At 37.0% G+C, this 26,166-nt stretch overlaps 1 protein-coding gene across 1 annotated transcript in view; it reads right to left on the reverse strand.

Annotated features, from left to right (window-relative positions):
• Positions 1-1,009: 1,009 nt before the first annotated feature.
• The window catches only part of LOC114655814 (small integral membrane protein 29-like), an 82,997-nt gene continuing 57,840 nt past the window's right edge, over positions 1,010-26,166 (reverse strand). The window contains exons 4-5 of the mRNA XM_028807068.2: positions 11,780-11,876; positions 1,010-2,766 (exon numbers count right to left, since the gene is read on the reverse strand). Of these exons, the coding sequence (XP_028662901.1) occupies positions 2,713-2,766; positions 11,780-11,876 (151 nt within the window). The 3' untranslated portion in view covers positions 1,010-2,712. The remainder of the gene's footprint in view (positions 2,767-11,779; positions 11,877-26,166) is intronic.

Genomic DNA, 26,166 nt, shown 5'->3' on the forward strand with positions numbered 1-26,166 from the left:
AGCTCTAGGAAGAGTCCTAGTGGTTTCGAACTTCTTCCACGTACGAATGATGGGGGCCACTGTGCTCATTGGGACCTTCAAAGCAGCAGAAATTTTTCTGTAACCTTCCCCAGATTTGTGCCTCGAGACAATCCTGTCTCGGAGGTCTACAGACAATTCCTTTGACTTCATGCTTGGTTTGTGCTCTGACATGAACTGTCAACTGTGGGACCTTATATAGACAGGTGTGTGCCTTTCCAAATCCTGTCCAGTCAACTGAATTTACCACAGGTGGACTCCAATTAAGCTGCAGAAACATCTCAAGGATCATCAAGGGAAACAGGATGCACCTGAGCTCAATTTTGAGCTTCATGGCAAAGGCTGTGAATACTTATGTACATGTGCTTTCTCAATTTTTTTATTTTTAATAAATTTGCAAAAACCTCAAGTAAACTTTTTTCATGTTGTCATTATGGGGTGTTGTGTGTAGAATTCTGAGGAAAAAAATGAATTTAATCAATTTTGGAATAAGGCTGTAACATAACAAAATGTGGAAAAAGTGACGCGCTGTGAATACTTTCCGGATGCACTGTATGTACAGCAGTGACCCTGGAACCAGAACACTAGTAACTTTTCCACAAAATAGGTCCAAAGTATGGGGAAACTCTGAAACTGTATATTTCAATGAGAAGTACGTATGGAGTACAAGATGATTTTAATGCACCTTTAAGGTGCACAGAGAAACACTTTGATCTGTCTGTGCATGCACAACTACTATTAATCACTCTTAAAGACAGTGGATACATCATTCAAATGTGGGCCTTGTATTGGGTCAGCAATTGAGTTGGGAAACATCAACACTCATGGGACAAATGATGTAGACACAAGGACAGGCATGATTCTGAAAATGGATATCTCTTATGATTTTTCTTCAAACCTCAAACTTCATACACCTGAAACAGCAGGTCACACCCTGTAACACTCCTGCAACCAACCGAGTAAGAGCATATAGTACATACTGTACATTGAATTGAAATTTAAGTGGAAGTTTTTATTGAGGACCAGCCAACTTGCTCAAAATAGCTTATCAGTTATTGTTCACATTGCGTTTTAAAAACAAAAATGACAGCTACATTAAACCAAACTATGAAACATGTGGTTCTAAATGATTAAAACCTTAAAATCTATAACATGTTTGAAAACATTCAACATATGACAAGACAAAAAAGTTCAAAGATTTACTGTGCAACATTTAAATATTCAGAATTTATTTAAAATGTATTAGTGTTTCACTTTGAAGGATTGTCATTCTTTCGAGAGTTGTTTCTTGCCCTGTGACCTGAGCTGCTAGAATAGGCTTAGGCCCGAGAAGCTGACCCTGAATTGGTGGATTTGAGAATGTTATGTTGTTATATAATCTGAACATTTTGTAGAAGCTAAACCCATCCTAACATGTATTATTTTTGTAACTTGCATAGCTATGTGTCCATAATTTATCTAAAAACCGAACAGCCACATTTTTTGAAAACATTTCATTTTTTGTAACAGATTACTAAAGGCGGAAGGGTCTTTAAAGAGATAGAGAACAAGAGAAGAACCCATCAGCAACCAAAAATGGAGACTTGGAGTGTCCCTCTGACATTTGAAGGTTTTGGGTCAGGGATCCCAGAAGGCACTGTTTCTGTAAGTAGCGTCCCAGAATCTCTCACTCCGAGGTAGGAAAATGGCGTTTAAATTCAATCATAATGTTAAGTACAAGACAATCCTTGGACCTGAAGTACTTTGGGAGTCTGCCCAACAGCTATAAAACTGGGGTCATTCCGCTTGAGCTCTAAGCCTGGTTGCTAAAAGTATCCTGTAAGTTTCTTCTTTCAGGTCTTCCTTTCTGGTGTAGAAATTTGTTATTTATGTTCTGTTATTTGTTTTTGTCATTCACCCTAATTTGAACTATTCTGTACTTCTATAAGTTTTCCTTATCACGTCCTTTCTTGCTCCGTTGTATTAATTTCTTTTGTCAATTAATAACCTCTGCTCCTCTTTTTTCATCATTTCGTCATCTAGAATCACCAAGATGGTTCTAACCATAAGCATTGCCATAAATTGAATTTAACCTTTTTAAACCCAGTCAAGTCATCCATTCCCATAAGCAGCCCACCTTTCAAAGAGGACTAAAGAAGAGGTTAAGTGTAAGTCATGAGTGGGGCAGAGTCAGCAAAGTCCTAACAAATGTTGATGTAGCTGCTCAGCAGATAAACTGATCCTAATTTATCACATTTATGAAAAGTGTGGACAATTACTTTCAGTCAAGGCATTATAAACACATCATTGGAAAGAAATTAAAGCAGCCATAGTAGTCAGCTATAATAATGACTTATTGGAATGAGGAACAGAAAAGAGTGGCTGGACAAAGGCAGTGGTTACATAATAGCCAAGTGCATTCTTTAAGCTATAATTAAGGACATGTATTAGTGAAATACAAGCAACAAACATGTACAGTATTTCTAATTACTGGGACTAAAATGCTGCCACATTTGGGTCAAATGCTTAACTTATTGGTATGGAAAATGAATAAATAGGTGAATGCAACAAAAGCTGTACAGTTGTGATTAAAAGGAAATCCAAATCCATATGTTTGTGTGTTGAGGGCTCAATGACATAGCCATGCTGCTTTTTTACACTTCTTTGATATTCAAGTTTTGGAAGTACCAGGCTCCCTGCAGCACATCTTCATCATCAGGTGCTAATACTGTTTCTTAGTAACAGTCGACCATTAAACTGTTGTTCATCCTGAAACAAACAAAAAAAGGGTTAGAGACCTGGTGTACAAATACAAGCACAGGCTTTATGAATAACTGGCATGATTTTTGGGAAAGGCTTGGATTTTTCAAGAGAGATAGTCTTCATCCTAACAGGAGGGGATCTTTTGTTTTACTCTAAAATATGGCAGCAAAACTGCCGAGCTGACTGATCGGAGCACCATCCGGGCTGCAGCCTTGTGATTGTAAATCACAGGATGTTGTGTATCCCACCTGATACTCTCCTGTAGCTGCTACCTAGAATCCCTGTTGTGGGGCATCTTGTAAATTTAGTCTTGGTGGAAAATCCAAAATCACTTGATAACCAAAGAAAAAACCACAATTGACTCAGAGGTAAAATTACATTCTCCACTAGTGGTACCTGTATTAGTAATTTAATTTAAATTAAAACAATAACCAGTAAAGAATCATCCTTTTGGAAATAAAGCTGCTTCGTAAATGATATTATATTAAGTGCAAAATCTGATCTGTGTCTTAGTAAATATGGCACTATTCCCTTAGCTGAGGTATCACCAAATGGTTATACCTTCTTTCATAAATCAAGAAATACTAGTCGAGGTGCTGGCCTTGGGATAATTCTGTGTGAAGAACTAGAAATGACTTCTAACAATTTAGGGTGAGTTTACATCCTTTGTGGCACTTGTATTAGTTAGTTATTAAAACAGATTCCAGCGTAATTGTGGTATTAGTCTACAGGTCACCAGAGCCATGTTCATTGTTCATAACTAAATCTGACAGCCTTTTATCCAAATTATGATCAAGCATGTTGATGGTTTTCATATATACTCTGATGTGGAAACTGACACTTTTAGCAAATGTTTTATTTATTTCTTGAACTAAGTAGGCTTTTGCCAGATTGTCAATGGCCCAACTCATAGTCATAACCACACATTTCATCTACTTATTACTTACAGAGTTGAGATTCAACATTTAAATATTAGTCAATTAAATTATTTCTGATCAATACTTAATTTCATTTGATTTGGTTTTGCCCTTACCAATATACTCTCAGACTAAAACAAGGATAATGCAACATTTAAATTAAACTCTGCATCAGAATTTGAAGATATTTTGAGAAACTCAAGCGTAATTGTGGAAAACAATTTAGATCAGGTAACATTAACATATAATGTGACTTTGAAAGAGGCCTTGAATGCTGTAGCTCCCATTAAAATAAAAGTAATCAACGTGCATAGAAACTCTCCCTGGTCTAATAAGAGTACTGGAGCTCTTAAACTAGAATGTCAAAAAATGGAGAGTAGATGGAAAGCAACAAAAGCACAGTTCTTCCGAAATGCATGGACAGGCAGTGTTAAAAAGTTTAACAAAAACTTTCTTTATGGCCCCTTGGACAACTGTTCTAGATTAAGAGATACTCCTTGTATACAGTTTAGAACAGTGGCCAATCTAACAAACAGGAGTTTGAAACTACAATCCAAAATACCAGCAGACATTAGCAGTGCAGACTTTATGAACTTCTTTGATGAAAAAACTGAGAGTAGACCTCAGTGTCACCTCACAAACTTAATACTTTTAGCAAACCGAGTCTCGCCTGGCACACACCACTTAAATAATTTTAATTTGGTAACAGAAGAGAAAGTCATAACTTTAATTTCTAAAATGGAACTTCCGAGTTGTTCCCTAGACCCATGTTGTTCACCAAACCCACTTTGTAAAGGTATTTGTAATGATATCCGGTTCCTCAAAATGTGCTTTTGACTATTATGAAAGTCTCCACACCAAAAAAGTCACTTGATGACCACACACTTAATGGGAGAGAAAAAGGTGACACTTTCTGGGCGATAGGAAAAGTGAATATTCATAGACACAGAGTCAGTAAGACAGGAAGAGAGAGGGAAATGGGTGCAGATGGAAAGACAGTTTCAGTTAGACCCCCACCAACACAGCTATGCTTTATTGTTGTTCTTGTTTATTTATCTATCCTTTTCACAAACAGACATGTTTTATAAGTCTTTGTGCTGCTGACAGGAATTTTGTTCTATAATCTACTCTCTATATACAAAATCCTAAGCCTAAAAGTGCAACGATTTTATGTGATGTTTTTATGTCACACTTTAAATCAGGCTTATTTTAAAACCTACATATATATATATATGTTTGGCATCTTTTCAGAATTTATCGAACTTTAATGTGATGTTATATTTTCAGATTCTTATTCCATTTTTAAATTATAGACTAAAAAATATCAAGAACTCGCATCCCATGAGACGAGACTTTGTGCCAAGAGATTTAACCGCGCCTGGGGCCAGAAATAAAAGACAAAGAGTAGGACAGCTGCTGTTCAGGCTTTTAAACGTTTGAAGCACTGTGCAAGATGCAGATCACACAGCCAGCAGCTGATCGAGCAAAGAGGAGGTAAAAAAAAAAACTGTATTTGTTTCCCATTGTATCACCGTTTAAGAGGGGGTTTTAGAGGAGTGACCACATCTCCTTGGGGGTGCGTTCAGCCCCCCTCTTCACAACGCGAGCGGCAGAGACGCAAAGTGGCTGGCATGTAGTGCATGGGTTGGTGAGCGAAGCAAGCAGGGGGAAAACCCCCTAGTATATATATATAGGACAATTCTTCTACGTAAAGTAATTTTCTTTTTAAGTTTAATATTACAAAATACTGTATACTTAATTAAAATAAACAGTAGATTATTCCTGCAGGAAAATCTCACCTAATTATTTATTTTAAAACTGAAAATGGGTGTCATGATGGCATAGTAGTGAAAACAGCTAAGTTTTAAATTCTAGCGTCATCACTGTCTGTGTGGACTGCCAAGATTCTTTACATATTCTTATGGGCTTTCTCCTGGTACTTCATTTTAATACCAAGTTCAAAAGAATTGCTAGTTGGGTTTATTGGTGCTTCTAAATAAGCACGGTATGAAGTGACAGGGTGTGCACAAGTCTATCTTGGAATAAACTAGAATTTCATTCCCTGCTCATCACTGCCTTGCATAAAAGACTACCAGATTGGGCTTCTGCAGCCTAAAATCCTGTAGTGTTTTGAGTTTTTAGGTAAGGAAGACAGATGTATGAAGGTATGCTAGTTCTACTCACTAATCATGGCGCCAGAGAGTGAAGACATGTTGCACGTTGATTAGCACATGTAAGTAAAAATGTAATTGGACTGTGTATTCAAGAAAATAAGGACCCTATAAACCTGCAATAGGAAAATCAGAAAATAGACTGATGGATGCTACTGAAAAAAGCATTGTTGGAAAGAAATAAGCACTCATCTTCCTTATATTTCAAGATTATAAATGCATTACCACCCCTTGCTTATGTACTGCTTCATTTGATAACGTGTCATCTAAGTGTGTTTATCCTGAAGGAAGGAAGGAAAAAAAGTTGAAAAACTGCAAAGGTTATATATTTCAAGAAGATACTAATAATTTGATACAAGAAGAAATAGTATTCTATTCTCTTTCATTTAATTTCTTGAAAATTTCCATGGTAATATCACAATTGTGTGTAATCCCTCCAATTAAAAAAAAAAGAAGAAGCAAGAATTGTGCAGGACTAAATGGAATGAGCATGTGTTGCCAAAATGTTTTTACCCTCCAGGATGGTTCAGTATCAACAAGAGCCGGCTCATGTGCACTAAATGTATTAACATTCCAAACTGTATAGAAACATAAAGGAACAGACATCATGGAATAACATTATATCCTAAAATGAGCAGAGCTACCGCTGCCAGAAAGGTGAGTGAGTCAGATATAAAATGAGCAGAGCTACCGCTGCCAGAAAGGTGAGTGAGTCAATCAGTCATCTGTTTTCTTTTAGGTTATCATTTCTGTAGGATGACATTCAACTGTGTGTCAATAAAAATAAAAACCTTAAGCATTCCTCCTTCACCAAGAAAATTTAAATAAAAAAGGCAAGGCAGCATTAACAGATCATGGCAAATGTCAACATTAACCGCAATATTTCAACACTAAGTGGGGCACTTTACCCTTTGCATGTAATTATAATGTGGCTGCTCTAACAGTGTCAGGAACTAAGAATAAAAGGAATAAAGCAGCTACATAATGGGGTTATAATTACTAAACAATCAAGGAAGGCTTCATGAGTAGGGGAATTTTTAAAAATGCACAAAAACAGACACCAAACGAGTGACCTTAATTAGTGCCTTCTAGTCTGAGGCCGTAGCGTGAGTGCTTCAGCTTATTCACCTTATTTCACTTTCGATCCTCCATTGTTTCTTACTCAATCTCCTATATACTGCACAACCTTCATAACACCAGAAAACTCTTGCTTCCACATCAACCTCAGTTTAAATATCAGTCCCCCTGCTTAAGCAAACGCTTTAACATCCAAAGTATAACAGGCCAAATTTTTAAGCAATGTGGACTAAAGTCACTTTTGGGGCTCCAAAGCTTAAGCTTCATTAGTTTCATTGTAGATTCGCACCTACTGCCAAAATGTTACAGTGATCTGCAAGGAAATAGTCATAAACATCTATGTGAGGTACCATGATCTTAAGAAACATGGCACTTTCCATTAATCTTATCCACCATAGTATGAGGGCTGGCACTAGAAAATTCAAGGACTTCAAAGCTAACTCCATTCACAGCAGGAAAATTCTCACCCATTAATGAACTAGACATGAAGGAACAGCAAGTGCTTCTTTCCAGGTTATCGGTTAAGCACAATAAAGCCTTCACTGGTGTGGACGTATTAGAAAAGTGGGTTATTGACATTTTATTGGCTCTTACTAGTAATAAATCAATCTTACTAAGAGGATAACTGTCTATGTGTCTGTCTGTGAGTCTATCTTGTTGCTGTGTCTCTGTCATTTCATAAGTTGACACATTACATTATTAGTGATAAAATTTATTTCATTTGTCATTCCAATAGGTGGTGCATCACAAAACATTAACACTGCTTTTAGTAATCCCATTCCAAATGGCATACAGGTGTGTCTATTAAATAACGAGACTGATTAAATAACTCACCTTTATTTATATGTATTACAAATTTAATGCTTGTCCCCTTCGATAGATAGATAGATAGATAGATAGATAGATAGATAGATAGATAGATAGATAGATAGATAGATAGATAGATAGATAGATAGATAGATAGATAGATAGATAGATAGATAGATAGATACTTTATTAATCCCAGGGGGAAATTCACATATTCCAGCAGCAAAAATATTAAATTAAAGAGTAATAAAAAAAAAAAAAAAAATGCAGATAAAAAAACAGACAATAACTTGAATAACTTGATACACTCCCCATTTGCACTAATACATTACTGAAGTCTTGTTTTCCACTGGTTGAAGGCATGGAACAAATCAATTTCTGCCAACTGTTTTAACACATCCGCTGTTTTCTTCTTTACACCATCAACTGACTCAAAACATGTCCCTTTAAGCACTGATTTAACTTTTGGGAAAAGATAAAAATCGCACAGTGCTAAATTGGGCAAATATGAATGATGTTCAAGTGTAGTAATGTGCTTGTCGGTCAAAAACTGCTTAACAGAAAGTGCTGTGTGAGCAAGCACATTGTCCTGGTGAAGAATGAAACAATTTTCCCACAGTTGCGGCCATTTTGTTCTGACTTTTTCTCACAGCTTTAATCAAAACTTCCTTATAATAATGCTGGTTAACCGTTGTGCCTTCTGGAACCCATTCTTTCAAAATTACACCCTTGATATCGAAAAACGCAATGAGCACTTTTTTCATTGTTGGCGATGACGGTGTTTTCCAGTGCATTGGCTGTCTTTTGGTTTCAGGATCATACTGGAAGATCCAGGTTTTGTCACAAGTGATTACTTTATGAAACAGGTTTGGATCTGCGTCAAGTTGCTGCAGAATGTCAATACAACATTCCTTGCGACGCTCTTTTTGCTTTTGTGTGAGAACCCTTGGGACCATCTTTGCACAATTTTTAAACTTAGCATTTTTTCAACACACTACAGAAAACACAACCAAACTAAATCGCGACTCACAATCAACTGAATGTCATAGAGTGTTGCTGACTTGTCATGCAGGCTTAGACATGTTCAAGGTCACCACACATGCAGTTATAACCGGTTCTGACTGCTTTGTTTACTAGGTGGAATCACAGTCTCATTATTTAATAGACACACCTCGGTATAACAGACACCGCACTGCAAATGTTAATGCTGATGTCTATGCTGATAGTTGTTCTGAGACAGGTAGAATAGCTAGTCAATGAATAATGGTATTATATATGTGAAACAGATACCTCTGTTAGTTTCAACTGCTGCACATCATGTTCATGTCTGGTCAGAGAATATTCATAGTTGAATAATGGTGTCATTTAAAATGATCATGTATCCATAGCTATTGATGAATTAACAGACGTGGTGCATACTTGAGTTTATGTCTGATATTTTGATAGGACAAAATTCAGAGACAAACAGCAGACACCTGCTGCTTTTGCTCTAAGTGGCACTTTTGAGCCATTTGTGCATCTTGTTTTATAATTGAAGCAGCATATGTGGAGTTATTATTTATCTCTTTGGGAATTGTAAGTTACAGACTCTGAAATCAAAGCAGCAAATGTTGAGTGAATTATTTAAATTCATGTGCTTGATTAATTAATTTCATCTTTTGCGCCTTTCTTAACATGAATTCAGCGCCTGCCCATTTCAACCTGTCTGCACATATCCGATTTTAATGTAATATAAAAAATATAGACAGCCTTTGTGTCATAATCTCTCCTAATCCACTAACAGTTCTGTTTGGTGTACTTCCAGATGGGCTTAAAATGGAGAAGGACAAACAAACTGTGATTGCCTTTACTTCACTATTGGAACGGAGACTTATCTTGCTCAACTGGAAGAATCCTAACTCACCTCTGTTAAGTCAGTGAGTAATTGATGTTATATATGATCTAAAATTGGAAAAAAAATCTAATTCTCACTTAGAGGATCTGTACAAAATTTTTTTAAAACCTGACAGGATCTAATCAATAACATTTTGGAATAAGCATTTAAACTGAAGAAGTGGATTCTCTCTCCTCTTTTTTATTCTATTTATTTTTATTCATTTATCTGTTTACTTATTTTTACTACTTTAAAGTTTTACTCTGTTGGCCTAGCTCTCTTTCTCATGGGTAAGGCTTAATTTGTTTCGAACCTAGTTTTGATAAACTTGACTTGGTTGTATGAAATGTTATTTGATTTTAATAAAATCAATAAAATGCTTTAAAAATGTGTTGGAGAATGGCATGGGATAGGGAAAAGGCTAGGGGAAAATCTGTTAAAGGGCATCTCCTGGGAGTCTGCATATCAAAGGATCTCACATGATCTCTTAATACTACATAATTGAGAAAACCCAACAACATCTGCATTTTTTCAAGACGTTGAGACACCCCTGTTTACCCCAACAGCTTGAAGAACTTTTATCACAGCACTGTTGAAAGTATTCTGGCCTATAGTTCATCTGTGTAGTATGCTGGCAGCGCAGCTAAAAGCCATAATAACCTGCTTTGTGTGGTGAAGGCTGCCCAACAGATCACTGGGGTCATCTACCTATACATGGACAGTGTTTACACTAGCCAATGGAGGAATAAGACTACAGCCATCGCTGGGAATGCAACACATCAATGCCTTTTAACGCATTACCATCAGGAAAGCAGCACAAGGCAAGCAGATCCTGGACTAACAGACTAAGGATTTTTTTGTCCATCTCCCATTCCCTGCCTCAAAGACTGCCAGACACACCCTTTGGTTCATCAATGGACAGCTAACACACACACATGCAAACATACACTAAATATAGATGTGCATTCACAAAGTTGAACTTCCGAGGACTGATACATTGTTACTGGCAAAGAAGCTGCTGCTATTTAAGTAAAAGTGTTTATTGGTTATATTACTTCTGGGTATTACATCATAGTCATTGCAAACTGTCAAACATACTACTTATACATAATGTTATTTACACATTATAAATATGTTGTGCTCTTTTCAATAGCTATTTTATTGTAATTTCTGTGTAATTATTTGTAATGCTTATGTCTATTTCTATGTCTACCTCTTACATATACATCCTGTAAAGGCAGATATGTTCATTAAATTTCATTGTACAGGAGTAAAATGACAATAAAGTGCTTTCTCATTACTGTATCTGTGTTTCTTAAATTCAGTAGGAACAGAGTCATTAAAACTACCCAGGAGAAACTTTACTTTCACTCTCAGTCCCAAATAACATCACAAGAACACTGAACAATCACACTAAAATCTGTTGGTATAAAACAAGTCAGTTAATGAATATTTCACTATGCTATTAATAACCTCTGCTATAACAAAACATAATATGATCATATCTTTCACTTAGTGCAACATTCATCTTTCAATTTTTAGAACATCCTGAGGTGTGGTGGACTGTCACCCACAGAAACAAGTAATGCTTAATGGTCTTTGGAAGGCCCATTAATATGTTCTCTTCTGCCTGGGACCCTACAGCAGTCAGTTTTATCAGACTAAAATTATTTCAAAATGCCTATTGTGAATGTTTCTTGCTACCACAGTTAACTAAGGCCAGTAATAGTACATGGCAGCACGGTGGTGCAGTGGTAGCATTGCTGCCTCGCAGTAAGGAGACCTGGGTTTGCTTCCCAGGTCCTCCCTGTGTGGAGTTTACATGTTCTTCCCGTGTCTGCGTGGGTTTCCGCCCACAGTCCAAAGACATGCAGGTTAGGTGCATTGGCGATCCTGAATTGTACTAGGTGTGTGTGTGTGTGTGTGTGCCCTGTGGTGGGCTGGCGCCCTGCCCGGGATTTGTTCCTGTGTTGGCTGGGATTGGCTCCAGCAGACCCTCATGACCCTGTAGTTAGGATACAGCGGGTTGGAATATAACTGACTGACAGTAATAGTACATAAATCTCAACACAATACAGGCATACCTACACTAAAAATCTATAGAAATAAAGCTTTTGTTTCATTTTACCGGGAAGCAGATATCTTTAAACCAGCAACAACAAAAGGCTTCTTACCATTAGCTCTTCATCTGTGCTATCTAGATCATCTCCATAATCTTCACTGGGGTCATAAGTATACACTGGAATTAGCTTGTGCCGCAACTGGTCCAACCTGCCAAAGAAATAAGTTCATTATTAGCCCCATGGAGCAAGGTGATAAGTGGACTGCATTGCAGTCTAACAGTGTGTAGTTCCCAGTTTGATGCCTTGATGAAGTGTTATCTGTGCAACATGTGTTTGAACATGCCATGGACTCCTCGTGGTCACATAAGAACATAAGACATTCGACCTAGAGTCAGTTGGTATAAATTCAAGTCTAATTAGGAATTGCACTCAGCCAAGGGTGCATGTTGTCTCTTTTCTTATACATGATTATCATGCACAGTATATTAAGGCACAGCTGAAGCTTGGAGAGTATACTACTTAGATGTTTACCTGTAACTAACCACTTGGAATCACACTTAAGTCAACAGAAGCAAACATTAAACAAGAATGAGACAAGCTCTTTGAGTTGAAATGCCATAAGAAACAGTTCATTCATGTTAGCATTTACCCAGAAGTGTTTCCATTCATCCAAGTGCTGGTGTTATTGAGACAGATAAAAGCTTTACAACTTGGAGTAACTTTCATGCTGAGCTCGGAGTCATCAGTTATTGGGTGGTAACATGAAGCCATATGAGAATATAAGGCAATGCTATAGAAACATGCAGATAACCTAGAAAAGCTGTGGAAGCACAGCACCTTGAGGATCACAAAAAATCACAAGAAATATTTAAACAGCATTTTTTGGGAATAAAATAAGTACAGAAAATGATAAATAAGGTTATATAGGAGATAAGTCTAAAGAAAAAAGTCTCCCTAACATCATAAACAGTGAAATTAAATTACCCATATTCATACTACTAGTTTACAGACCTCCTGATTCTCTATCCTTATTCTTTGTTGAGATGATGAAGTTTTTATCTGAATTAGCTATTAAAAAAGTGATATATTAATATATTCGCTGATGAGTCAAAACTTTATGAACACCTTTCTAATATGTTTTCATTCCTGTGTTTGCTGCCAAAACATTTCTGATCCACCAAGGCATGGACTCTACAAGACTTCTGAAGGTGTCCCGTGGTATCTGACACCGGGACATTAGTGGCAGATCCTCTGACTCCTGTAACTTGTGAGGTGGAGCCACTGTGGATTGGACTTGTTATTCCAACACATCCCAAAACACATAGTTTTGATATTATTGCTTATATCATTCCATCATACAGATTTCAGAATGTATTCCCATAGGAATGAAAAATCAAAAAGAGATCTCCTTCTTAATTTCTTTTTGGTTTCTCCTAGACAACAATGAGATCAGAAAGAAATAAAATGGAGATATTTTCCGTTTGTCTTCCGCTTCTCAGATTTTTATCTTGAGTATTTATAGTCTCACCAGTGTCTCCTGTGTTTCAGTAGAGTCACACAAAGGCCTCAGATTTTCCAGATAGTGTCCTGACATTTTTTTTTGTTTTTGCAATTACAAAGTATTTGCATTGTGTGCTCATTAATATAGTCCTTGCTTCTGAATAATACTATCAGTTGCTCTAATTAATATTGCTGTGCTCCAATTAGACCATATTCATTCTGGAAGAACAAGCATGCATTGTGGCATAGTGGTTAAGACTTTGAACTTGAAACCCTGGGGATGTGGATTTAAATCCCACCACTGACACCACCGTGTGACCATGAGCAAGTTATTTCATCACCCCATGCTCCAATTGGAAAAACAAAAGAAATGTAAGCGATCGTATCTCAAATGTTGTAAGACTGGGGTCCCCAACCACCGGTCCGCGACCCACTACCGGGCAGCAGCCATCTGACAGCCGGGTCGCGAGAGAACTGCCGGCAACGGAGACTCACTCAGACTTTTCAGAACGCTTGGCGGGCGGGGCTTTGCAGCGGCGCAGAGAGAGGAGAGAAACCGAGGTGAGAGAGTATTACTGTAATACTTTCTATAGACTCGTGTCATATGGGGAAACTGTCGGGACCATAAAAATACTTTGTTGTAATATCGGGACCATAAAAATACTTTGTTGTAATACTATTACAACAAAGTATTTTTATGGTCCCGACAGTTTCCCCATATGACACGAGTCTATAGAAATCGCGTTACTACGAAGTACATTCAGCAGATGCTTTCATTACAACGAAGTGACCTTGAAATGCCTGAATGAATCATCTACAGAGCAGTTAGATCTGTGGTCGCAGCTCAGATGTGCACGTTTGCACAACGATCCCCAAACAGAAACATTGTAAAAAAAAATTCTTTCTTCGAACTTTCCTCGTACTGTTTTTTTTTTTTTTTGCTGTTTTTGTTTTCTGTGGTTTTCAGTGATACCTTTTGCTTATTGCTTGTCAACATTTGAAAAACATCCATTGGAATTTAACTCATTGTCACCCTCCTATAGAAACGGCAGACACGAAAAAAAACGATAACAGTGTTAATGTTTGTGATGTGCAATCTGTTGGATTGGCAAATGCAAAGCATATGTCTTTGTTATATGCAAAAAAAGAAGAAAAATCTCAGGTTGCAAACGTATGCGAACTGCTTAATAACTTAATAATAAAAGAAATGTTATGTAAATTGTGTATAAAATTGCCCCCCCCCACACACACACACACCCCCCGACCGGTTCGTGGAAAAATTTGCATCTAATACAGTGGTCCTTGCTGTCAAAAAGGTTGGGGACCACTGTTGTAAGACACCTTAGCTAAAGGCATCAGTCCAATAACAAATTAAAAACATGAAAAGGCTAGGGGAATTTTGAGTCCTTTTACCTCAGTTATATCTCATGCCTAGTTTTTGTACAAAGCTGCTTTTCTTAAAGAATTCTAGGAGAAACATCTGTGACAAAGTCAATTCTTAAATGAAACATACATGAGAATCTCTTTTCAGTCTTATGAGCCATCAAAGATCAACCTTTGAGCGGTACAATTTTCCTATGGGTTTGGCCTAGCAGGCAAAAACCTCAGAGGTCCTCTCTCATTCCCATCCACAGGTTGTCCTTCTGGCAACTGAGAACAATTATTTTTTTCCTTTCTATTTTTGCTTTAGGAGGTGTAACTAGCAAACACAGTATTAACTTTCATTAATATTCTGATTATACTGCATAATCTTCCAATACAACATTAACTAGCTACTATACTGTAATCCTTTATGGTCAGGCTATAAAACTACTCTACAGTTAATTAAAACATGGCAGGAAGAATCACGACTAGAATAAAAAGTACAGTATGACCATACAGCTCCAATTCACAGGTTCAAATTAAATTTACAGTCAATTTTAAAATATTCCTTAACATACTTTTTGGCATACAAAACATTGTCCACCAGTGATGGAGTCTACACTGACATACTGTATCCTTGATACAATCTTTCCAAGATTCTCCTCACATGTTAACTTGAAAGAGCATGGACGAACACACAGCTACACAATTAAAATATGCTATTCAATTGGAAATGACAATTATTCACACAAATAACTGAAGTTACAAAAATGAATAAAACTGTGTGGGGACTGCCCACTAGCATCATCTGTTTGCTGATGCTAAAACCAAGGCTAATCATGTGTGGGGCTCCATTTTCTCGTGGCACACTGTGTAAAGTTGTAAAAGGTTTAATCTCCCCAGGCTTCACCTTAGAACATTAGATCAGTCTAGATAAGAACAGGCCATTCAGCCCAACAAAGCTTGTCAGTCCAATCCACTTAATACTAAAACAACATCAAATGAAGTTTTGAAAGTCCCTAAAGTCCTACTATCTACCACACTACTTGATAGCTTATTCAATGTGTTTATGGTTCTCTGTGTAAACAAAAACTTCCTAATGTTTCTACAAAATTTACCCTTAACAAGTTTCCAACTGTGTCCCTGTGTTCTTGTTGAACTCATTTTAAAGTGACAGTCTCAATCCACTGTACTAATTCGTTTCATAATTTTAAACACTTCAATCTCCTGTCAACTCCTATTCTCCTTCTGCTTAAATTTAAAAGATTTAGCTCTTTTAGTCTTTCTTCATAGCACAACCCAGTTGCTAGCACAGCTATTTCCTTTTTGTAGCCTGGAGACCAAAACTGCACACAGTACTCCAGATGAGGCCTCACCAGTGTGTTATAAATCTTGAGCAGAATCTTCTTGGACTTGTACTGCGTACATCGTGATATATAACCTAATATTCTGTTAGTCTTCTTAAGACCTCTCATTGTGTATTCAAACCTAACATTTTTACTTCATACATGTAGAGAAAAGCCAAGCAAAATGACACCTTTTATTGGCTAACTAGAAAGATTACAATATGCAAGCTTTCGAGGCAACTCAGGCCCCTTCTTCAGGCAAGATGTAATCATGTAATCATGTACATCTTGCCTGAAGAAGGGGCCTGAGTTGCCTCGAAAGCTTGCATATTGTAATCTTTCTAGTTAGCCAATAAAAGGTGTCATTTTGCTTGGCTTTTCTCTACATTCATAATGGCTAACACGGTACAACACCCTAGTACTACTTCATACATGTAATACTTTACATTTACTGACATTAAACTTCATCTGCCACAAATCTGCCCAAGCCTGTATGCTGTCCAAGTCCCTCTGTAATGATTGAACAGATTCCAAAGTATCTAACAATCCACCTATATTGGTATCATCTGTAAACCAACCAGCTTGTTGCTTATATTCCTATTCAAATAATTTATATATATATATATATATATATATATATATATATATATATATATATATATATATATATATATATATATATATATCTATATACTGTATATATATATATATATATATATATATATATATTAAAAATAGCAGTGGCCCCAGAACGGACCGATGAGGGACCCCACTCTTAATATTACCCAATTCAGAAGAGGTTCCTCGCAACATAACCCTTCTGATTCCTGTGCCTAAGCCAATTTCTCACCATTCTAAACACAACACCTAGAACTACCTCTTCTTTTAGTTTGATGCCCAACCTCTTATGTGGCACCTTATCAAATGCTTTCTGAAAGAACTTATTAGAGCTTATACTCAGGGGCATATGATTCATCATCAAGATATATTTGCTTAAAGGCTCAAGGATATGTGAAACTAATATAGAAGACAGATTCTTTAGCCAAAGAACACCTAAAGTGATCTGCCTACCAATATCAGAGAAGGCTCATGATCTCGTCGTTTATAACAGGTCCTGCACAGTCATTGGCATAGCATATACAGTACCTGTGTCTGCTGCTACATTAACTTATGTTAATTTATGTAAAGGTTTTTATTGGGAATTTTTTCTTTTCTTCTAAGAGAGTCAAGTCTGGGCAGCTGTCAAAAAACAGGGCCTGTTAAAGCCCATTGAGGCATTCTTTGTGTGATTTTGTGCTATACAAGAAATAAATTATTGTTGCTGTTATTTGTTTTGATTTACTGTTTTTGGAGTGAGTGGTGGTATTTGGTCTTATTTATTTCATGTTTATTTATAAAGCACTTTAAAACATATATCAGGTAAAACAAAAAAGCTACACAATTAAAATATGCTATTCAATTGGAAATGACAATTATTCACACAAATAACTGAAGTTACAAAAATGAATAAAACTGTGTGGAGACTGCCCACCAGCATCATCTGTTTGCTGATGCTAAAACCAATGTTTTATTTGTTTTGATTTACTGTTTTTGGAGTGAGTGGTGGTATTTGGTCTTATTTATTTCATGTTTATTTATAAAGCACTTTAAAACATATATCAGGTAAAACAAAAAAGTAAGAATTTAAACAACAATAAATAAAACAAATGACAAAGGGTAAACAAACAAGTCTCAAACTGAGTTAAAAGCCAGGGAATAAAAGTAAGTTTTAAGACACAATTTAAAAAGACACAATTAGGGGGCCATCCTAATATCCAGGGGTAAACCATTCCATAATTTTGGAGCCAGGACAGAGGAAGTCTGGTCTCCTCTCTGTTTTAAACTAGCCTTCCGAGCAGTCAACAAAAACTGACCAGCAGACCTGAGACACCTTGCTGGGGTGTACAGAATAACCAGGTCATTAAGGTAGGTGGGGGCCATTAATTTATAGCTTTAAAAGTAAAAATGAGAACCTTAACATTTATCCTAAACTCTATTGGAAGCCAGTGGAGGAATGCAAGTGTTTGGAGTGATATGGTCACACTTGTTAGTGCCTGGTAAGAGATGTGCTGCAGCATTCTGTACCTGTTGAACACAGGAAAGGGAAGACTGACTTGACCCCAGAATACAGGGCATTACAGTAATCATGCCACAATGAGATAAAAGCATGTATAACTTTATCCAAATCATCAAAAGATAAAAAGGACTTGACTTTGCATAAAGGTGTTAATTGGAAAAAGCTTGACTTTATCACGGAGCTAATTTGATTGTACATTTTAAAATCGTCATCCATAATCACACTCAACTTCCTTGAAAAAGACTTAACAAAAGGTTCCAAGGAACCTAGGTTAAAACAGTGGGAATCACTTGTCCAACTAGGTCGAAAAATGAATATCTCAATTTTACTCTCATTAAAGTTAAGAAAATTTAAGGCCATCCAGATGTTATATGTCCTCCGAGCAAACCAACGATGGTTTTGAAGGGTTGTTATCTTTCCATTTTAAAGGCAAGGAATTTTGAATGTCACCTCCATAACAATGAAAATAAATATCATATTTTTTAAATGGATCGAGGAAGAGTGTATAGAGATAAAATTAGAGGTCCTAGAATAGATCACTGGAGGATTCCACAGTGGAGAGATGCTGAGGAGGAGATAAAGTCACCAATGTTGACAGAAAAACCTCTGTCAGACATACAGTATATGATTTGAATCAATCCAATGTGGTTCCTTTAATGCCCACACACTTCCAGGCTGGAAATATGTATGTTATGGTCTACTGTATTCAAATGCCACTGTAAGATCTAAACGAACAAGGATGGCATAGTCACTGGAGTCAGTAACTAATAGGAGATCATTAAAAACTTTTAAGAGAGCAGACTCAGTGCTATGAAGGGCTTCAAATGAAATGGCTCAAGAATACCATGCCTATCCAGGAAAGATTGCAGTTGTATTAGAACAAGTTTTTGCAGAAGTTTGGACAGAAATGGAGCTAGGAAATTTGTCTACAGTTTGAAAGAACTACGGTATCCATATTAGGTTTTGTTAACTAAAGGTTTCGCTGAAGCCTGTTTAAAGTGATCTGGAACCTTACCTACGGCCAGGCTACTATTCATAATCGCTTGGATGCTTGGTCCAATAATCTGAAAAGTCTCTCTAAAGAGATAAAGTGGAGCAACATCTGTGGGGCCTGCTGATAATTTCATACGGCCAATGATATCCTCAAGAAGAGAAAGAGACGCAGGCTCGATTAAACCTGCTAAAAGAGGCCAAGCAGGAATCAGAGATTGATGGATTATAGGACGGGGGTGCAATAAGCGCTCTAATGGTTGCAATCTTATCCCCCAAAAAAAGTGCAGATATTTCTCACAGGTGTCAGAGCATCTAAACTATGGGCTCGTGTGGCATTAAGAACATTGTTAATAATACTGAAAAGAACGCCAGGTTTGTATTGATTCTTTGAAACAATATCAGAGAAATATTAAGTCTGAAATAGAAATATGGAAATATTTGGTGTGCCTCAGAGTGGACTTCTTCTATTAAAATGAATCGGCCATTGTTTGCCTGCTGAATGATCATTTCAGAAAGCACCTGGACAAAGATGTATAGGATCTGGACATTTAAGCACCCTGTATGCATGTATTGTATATGTGTGTTCTTTTGTGTATACAGTATAGCATTATGTTTGTATGCTTATTAAACTCTTGTTTATGGTCTATTTCTTTTAACAATGCTATATTATTAATTATGATATAGTGTGCTAATCTGGTAGCATGCACAATAAGAATTAACTGAAAGTTCAAATTGCAGTTGTTACCAGAATCGTCACTACATCTAGAAGCTTCTGAAACACTCAGCATATGTGAAAGTAACAATTGGGGTGTGCTGTTATATAAACATGTGTTAGCTTGTCTAACCATCACTTTCTTTATTTTAAAGCCATGAACGGACTAAAAGGATTTAAAAAACGTGAAAATGAAGTCATATATGTAAATATTTTATACTTTGTGCCTCTAGAATGACAACACGTTGTACTAAATTTAATATGTGATTTATTTTTTTTCCATTGCTGCTGCTCCCTTTATGTGAATTGAAAGGAAGGTGGGCACTCCATGCATATATGCAATCTGTGTTTCTGCTCAAATATATAAACATGGTTTAACTTTTAATAACTACCATACATTGATTTGAAAGGAGAGCTGTAGAAATATATTTTGCACATGAGTAAACCAAATGAAGAGCAAAGGGGCCCAAGCCAGGGAAAACAAAGAAAGTGTGCAGTCATAAGTAATTTTTCATGGTGATGGGAATTCAAGAGGGGTCCTGCACCATAACATTTTTAGATGTGATGGTGTATGTTGTAAATGAAATCAAGCAAGGCAGAAAAATGGATTGTGATTTTTTAATTGACTATGAAGCAAAGTGTGCTGACCAACAAAGCTTAGCTCTGGCTTACATTCCTCAATTCTGCAAGTCCACAATGAAGAGAATAGCTCTTTTTAGAGAGGTTGACCTTTCACCTTTACAGAATCCAGTGACTTAAGCTCACATCAAAGTGCTTCAAAACTGTCCAAACTGATATTGTTTTATGGTGAATATTTTTGCCTTTCTCTCTCTTTAATGTTTTTTCTTTAGTACGTACATATTGTACATTATTATAAAATGCTTCACTCAATCTTCATAATGGCCCAGAATACTTAATAAGTACATGTTCCCAGGAAAAATGTAATTCTTCCTAGACAGCAATTTCATTTCAGATGAAACACAGTGGGAAAGAATGTTTCATCATATCAACAATAATCTACAGAAGACATCTTTGTCTAAGGCATAGGACAATGGAGAGTAAATGTTTTGGAAGAAAACCTTTGGTTTTGATGAAGGTACAATCTGGGCAACAGATTCTATTTCAAATGAATCATATAATAAAAAATCATAAAGTATCGTTAAATTAGATATATTCCAAAAATGAAGTCCTGTGGCTTGTACAAAATCTTCCACATCTCTCTCTGGCACCAATGCTTTTATAGCGGTCTGTAGATACTGACAGCTTTTCTGCCTCACAGAGAAATAAACCTAGAAGCAATGTGTTGCTGAGTGGCTAAAAGTTAAGGAAGTGAGACCAAAGGCAGCAATGAACTCAACTAACATCTCTAACTTCATTAGGTTTTAGTTGAGTAAGGCCTCACTGATCTTTACAATTAAAGACCAGTACCTACTAGTCACCTAAACTCACTATGGGGATTCAGTTCTCTTTCCCATTCAAATTTGGTATTTCAGCAGTTGCTGCGATTATGTGACCTAACTTGCAAATAAGACTACAAAACTCTTCATTGTTTAAATCCCAGACCAGTGACTGTCCTCATCACCAATCTAACCCTTTTCCTTAAGATCATCTTTTACTTTTTCTAACCACTTCTGCTTTGGTCACCTTCATTTTCTCTTCATTGGACTTCCATTCCTATTACTCTTTTGCCCACATATTCATTGTCTCTCCTCATCACATCTCCACTTCAACATACTTTCTGTACTTTTTTAGATACTTCTCCAACTTTTGTTATACCTCTGATTGTCTCATTTCTCATTCTTCCCTTTTTTGTAACTCCACACACCTATCTCAACATTCTCATTTCTGTCACATCTAGCTTCTTGTCCTGTGCTTGTGTTACTGCCATTGTCTCAGCTCCATATATCATTGCTGGTCTTACCGCTGTCTTAAAAACGTTAGCTTTTACCTTCTTAATTCTTCAATCCCACGATACTCTTAATATCTTTTTCCAATTGGTCCATCCACACTGCACTCTATGGGTTATCTCTGCATCTAGATTTCCGACTGAGGCTTCCACTGATCCTAGATAGTTAAATTTTTTCACTCTTTTCAACAGCTCTCTCTGCAGGCTAACTTCTGAATCTCAATCATCATTAAACCTCAAAGCCCTTTTCCATTCTTCCAGCGTCTTCTCCACTTCCCCTTTTCTTGTGCGACACAACACAATGTCTTCAGCAAAGAGCATGCACCAGGGGGATTGATCTTTTATCCCAATGACTCAACATATTCATAACCAGCTCAAAGAGGTAAATACTTAAAGAAGATCCCTGGTGCAGACCTACTCTAACTGGGATTTTGTCTGTTACCCCAACACTGCTTTCAACTCGAGTACTCAATCCCTGGCGTTTGATTAATTACTGTTTTCTGAACAGGCACTGTACAAGTGGATGAATGTCCACTATAGTGGACTAGAATCCCATTTATTGTCCATTCCTGACTTTCTTTGAGATAAAAACCCTCATATGCTAACATGGGTAAAACCATTTTCAGTCAGTACCCTAAAGTACAAGGGGAACTGTTGGCTGGAGACAAACCTTATTATTTGTACCAGGTGAACCCAGAAAGGAAATAGTGGAATCCTGCCTCTTTAAACATAGCAAGAGGACAAACAGAAATTACCCTAAATACAAAATGGATGCTGAGTGTCCATGCTTATCATATCCTGATGGCCTGGGCACTTTAGTTCACCATTTTGTTTTCAGTCGACTAGATTACTGTAACGCACTCCTCTCAGGACTGCTCAAAAAAGACATCAATCGATTGCAACTAGTGCAGAATGCAGCTCCTAGAATCTTAACTAGGAAAAGAAAATCTGAGCACATCTCTCCAGTTTTGATGTCACTACATTGGTTACCTACGCCATTCAGAATTGACTTTAAAATACTGCTTATGGTTTACAAAGCCTTAAATAATCTTGTTCTGTCCTATCTTTCAAAATGCCTTCCACCTTCCACTCCAAATCATAACCTTAGATCTTCAAATGAGTGTCTGCTTATAATTCCAAGGGCTCAACTTAAAAAAAGTGGAGAGGAAGCCTTCTGCTGTTATGCACCAAAAATCTGGAATAGTCTACCGATAGTACTAGGGTGTTGTACCGTGTTAACCATTATGAATGTAGTGACAAGTCAAATAAAATGCCACCTTTTATTGGCTAACTAAAAAAGATTCATCTACATCTTGCCTGAAGAAGGGGACTGAGTTGCCTCGAATGCTTGCATATTGTAATCTTTTTTAGTTAGCCAATAAAAGGTGTCATTTTACTTGACTTGTCACTACTAGTCTACCGATAGAAATTTACCAGGGTAGTATAGTGGAGCATTTCAAAAAACTGCTAAAAATCCATTATTTTAACTTGACTTTGTCATAGCTACATTTTAGTGTATCCCTGTTAAGCTATATGTACATTGAATTATCATTTTCATCAAGGCTCTGAAATCCATACTAATCCCTACTATTCTCTACTGTTCTTTTTACATTTACCACATTTATTTTTGCTATTTCTCAGACTTTTTTCTTTATAAATGGTAAGTTTTTCCTTTTTCCATCTCCTAGCACCAAATGTTCGTATTTTTTTTTTGTAACCTCTAGATCTTTCTTTGTCCTATTTCCTTTCTTTTTTGGCCTAAATTAGCCCCAAACTGCCATGTAAACATCTGACAAAGATACTATGTATGGCACAGGCTTTGTACACAAAGTGGCACTGGGGCACACAAATAGTAGCAGAAAACGCAGTTTAGCAGTTCTGCATGTTATGGGCATTTATGGAGAGCACTTGTGAAGTCTCTCTTCTTTATTATTTTCTGGTCAAATAAATTTCTATTTAGTGTTTTGGGAGAAATTCAAGGTCTCTATTTAGTTGCTACTTGGTCTACATTTAAATAAATAAATAAAAGATTAGGTATAAAAAGTGTTGCGGTGGGTTGGCACCCTGCCCGGGATTGGTTCCTGCCTTGTGCCGTGTGTTGGCTGGGATTGGCTCCAGCAGACCCCCGTGACCCTGTGTTCGGATTCAGCGGGTTGGAAAATGGATGGATGGATGGATGGTATAAAAAGTGAAAAACTAACTAAATGCTTTAAACTTGTATCCCATCACTTCAAAAACAATGTGAAAATGAAAATGATAGTTCAGTACGACGTGGTTACTATTTTTTATTTTATGTAATGGAATGATGTGAAAGCTCACCATTACATTACAACTTGGCTAATCTGTGTAACAAAGTCACTGTATATCTGAATTTTTCTACTGGGAGTTATTATTTAGAAGGACATTTCCATTAAATTTCCCACTCTGAAGCTTCCTATCTGTCTAAGCACATGAATGCACCAAAATTATCCTTGTTTTCCTGATGACATCATCAACATGTGACTCTGTGAGTGCTGAAAAGTAAATATACACTAGAAGAAGTTAAAAAAAAACATTTCAGAAGATTAAAAAATAGCCAAAATAGAAGGAAAACACATACCTACGACCTCAGTTCCTGACCCTAAGAAAGCTTTAGAGATGGGATGGCGACATTAATGGCAGTTAAAAAACTGTGCTTTTTTCCTAAGTGAACACAACAACCCAAACACACAACGGTCATTACATTTGCTTTGTTGTCTCAAAGGACTTCTTCGACAAAGAAAGCTGTGACAATAAGTGCAAAACACGGGATACAGCTTGATGATCCACAAGGTAATGGTTGTACATTCCCATAGGGAAGATATGAGTGCAGGGGAGTAAAAGAAAAACAAAAATCACAGAAATAGTGTAAAAAAGAAAAGGTATACTGTATTCCAAAAACCAAAAGTTTAAGTAAAATAAAAGAGACTGGCAAGTCCCAAAATTCATTTTCATTGTCTTTACAGAGTCTTTTTATTGACCATATATTGCATATAATCTATCTATCTATCTATCTATCTATCTATCTATCTATCTATCTATCTATCTATCTATCTATCTATCTATCTATCTATCTATCTATCTATCTATCTATCTATTGTTATTATATTTTTCTTACAAATTCATCCATTAATGTAGCCAATCAACAGAATAAAATCCTTTGGGAACATCAGTATTCCATATTTCAGTCCTCAGTGTTCCAGCTAGTTAAAATGTGTTGTCCATAAAGTTCCCTAAATGAGCTTGTCTATTGTTTGTATATCGTGTTTCTATACTGGCTAGAAATGCTTCAACAGGCCTGTCAGTTTAAAACGCCAAAACTAAAAACCTGTGATGATAATACCATACAAAAGATTCCAATGGGAAATTCCCAGAGGCGCTCATGACTTAAAAGCTACCTTTGCACTGGCGCATTGTGAAAATATGCAGCATGACAATTGCTGGAACATTTTATGAAACAGAACTATCTGGCTTCTGTCCAGTTTTGCCTGTGGTGGGTAAGCCACTTACCGGTAGGTCTGTTAAAAGACATGGAAAGCACAATTCACTTCAGGGTGATTCCAGCTGAGCTACCTGGCTTTGCGGCAGGAGTTCATTGACAAGGCTAATAAACAGTTTGGGACGGCTGAAAGGTCATCAGCAAATGGACTGAAGCTACCAAAAAGAAAAAATAAATAAGAAACTGGCCAATAGTTCCAATTAATAAAGATAAATGCTTTTCCTCTGCATTCTCTAGATATGAAGGAAATTATCTAAACTTTAATAAACTCAAAGAAGGTGGCGTAATGAATAAAGCAACCTAATAAAGCAAGACTTCTATAGTTAAGTATAAAAATATATATAAGTATATAAATTATGTTTTCTGCAGTATTCATGTTCCACGAAAAGTAATAGATTCAATGTGAGAAGGAAAAGTTAAATATAAAGTATTTTGTGGGGGTTCCTGGATGGGTGGCACGGTGGCGCAGGGGTAGCGCTGCTGCCTCGCAGTAAGGTGAACCTGGGTTCGCTTCCCAGGTCCTTCCTGCATGGAGTTTGCATGTTGTCTGCATGGGTTTCCTCCGGGTGCTCCAGTTTCCTCCCACAGTCCAAAGACATGCAGGTTAGGTGCATTGGCGATACTAAATTGTCCCTAGTGTGTACTTGGTGTGTGGGTGTGTGTGTGTGTGTGTGTCCTGCGGTGAGTTGGCGCCCTGCTGGGATTGGTTCCTGCCTTGCGCCCTGTGTTGGCTGGGATTGGCTCCAGCAAACCCCTGTGACCCTGTGTTCGGATTCAGCGGGTTGGAAAATGGATGAATGGATAGATGGATGGGTTCCTGGATGTGCCCTGTGATGTACCAATTTCCCATTAACAAAGATGTCAACTGGCAGATGAAAAGCTCTCATCAGCCTGTCTTGCATAGCAAAAAATATTGATTAGGGAACAGCAACATTATTACTGAACTATTTTTATATCAATGAGCCACATAACTGTGTAGGAATTTTGGCAAATGAGTGGATACCATGGAGACCATTCATTCCATCACGTTTTATTTGTTTAGCTAA

Source organism: Erpetoichthys calabaricus, chromosome 1, assembly GCF_900747795.2.
Source record: "Erpetoichthys calabaricus chromosome 1, fErpCal1.3, whole genome shotgun sequence".
NCBI classification, from domain to species: domain Eukaryota; kingdom Metazoa; phylum Chordata; class Cladistia; order Polypteriformes; family Polypteridae; genus Erpetoichthys; species Erpetoichthys calabaricus.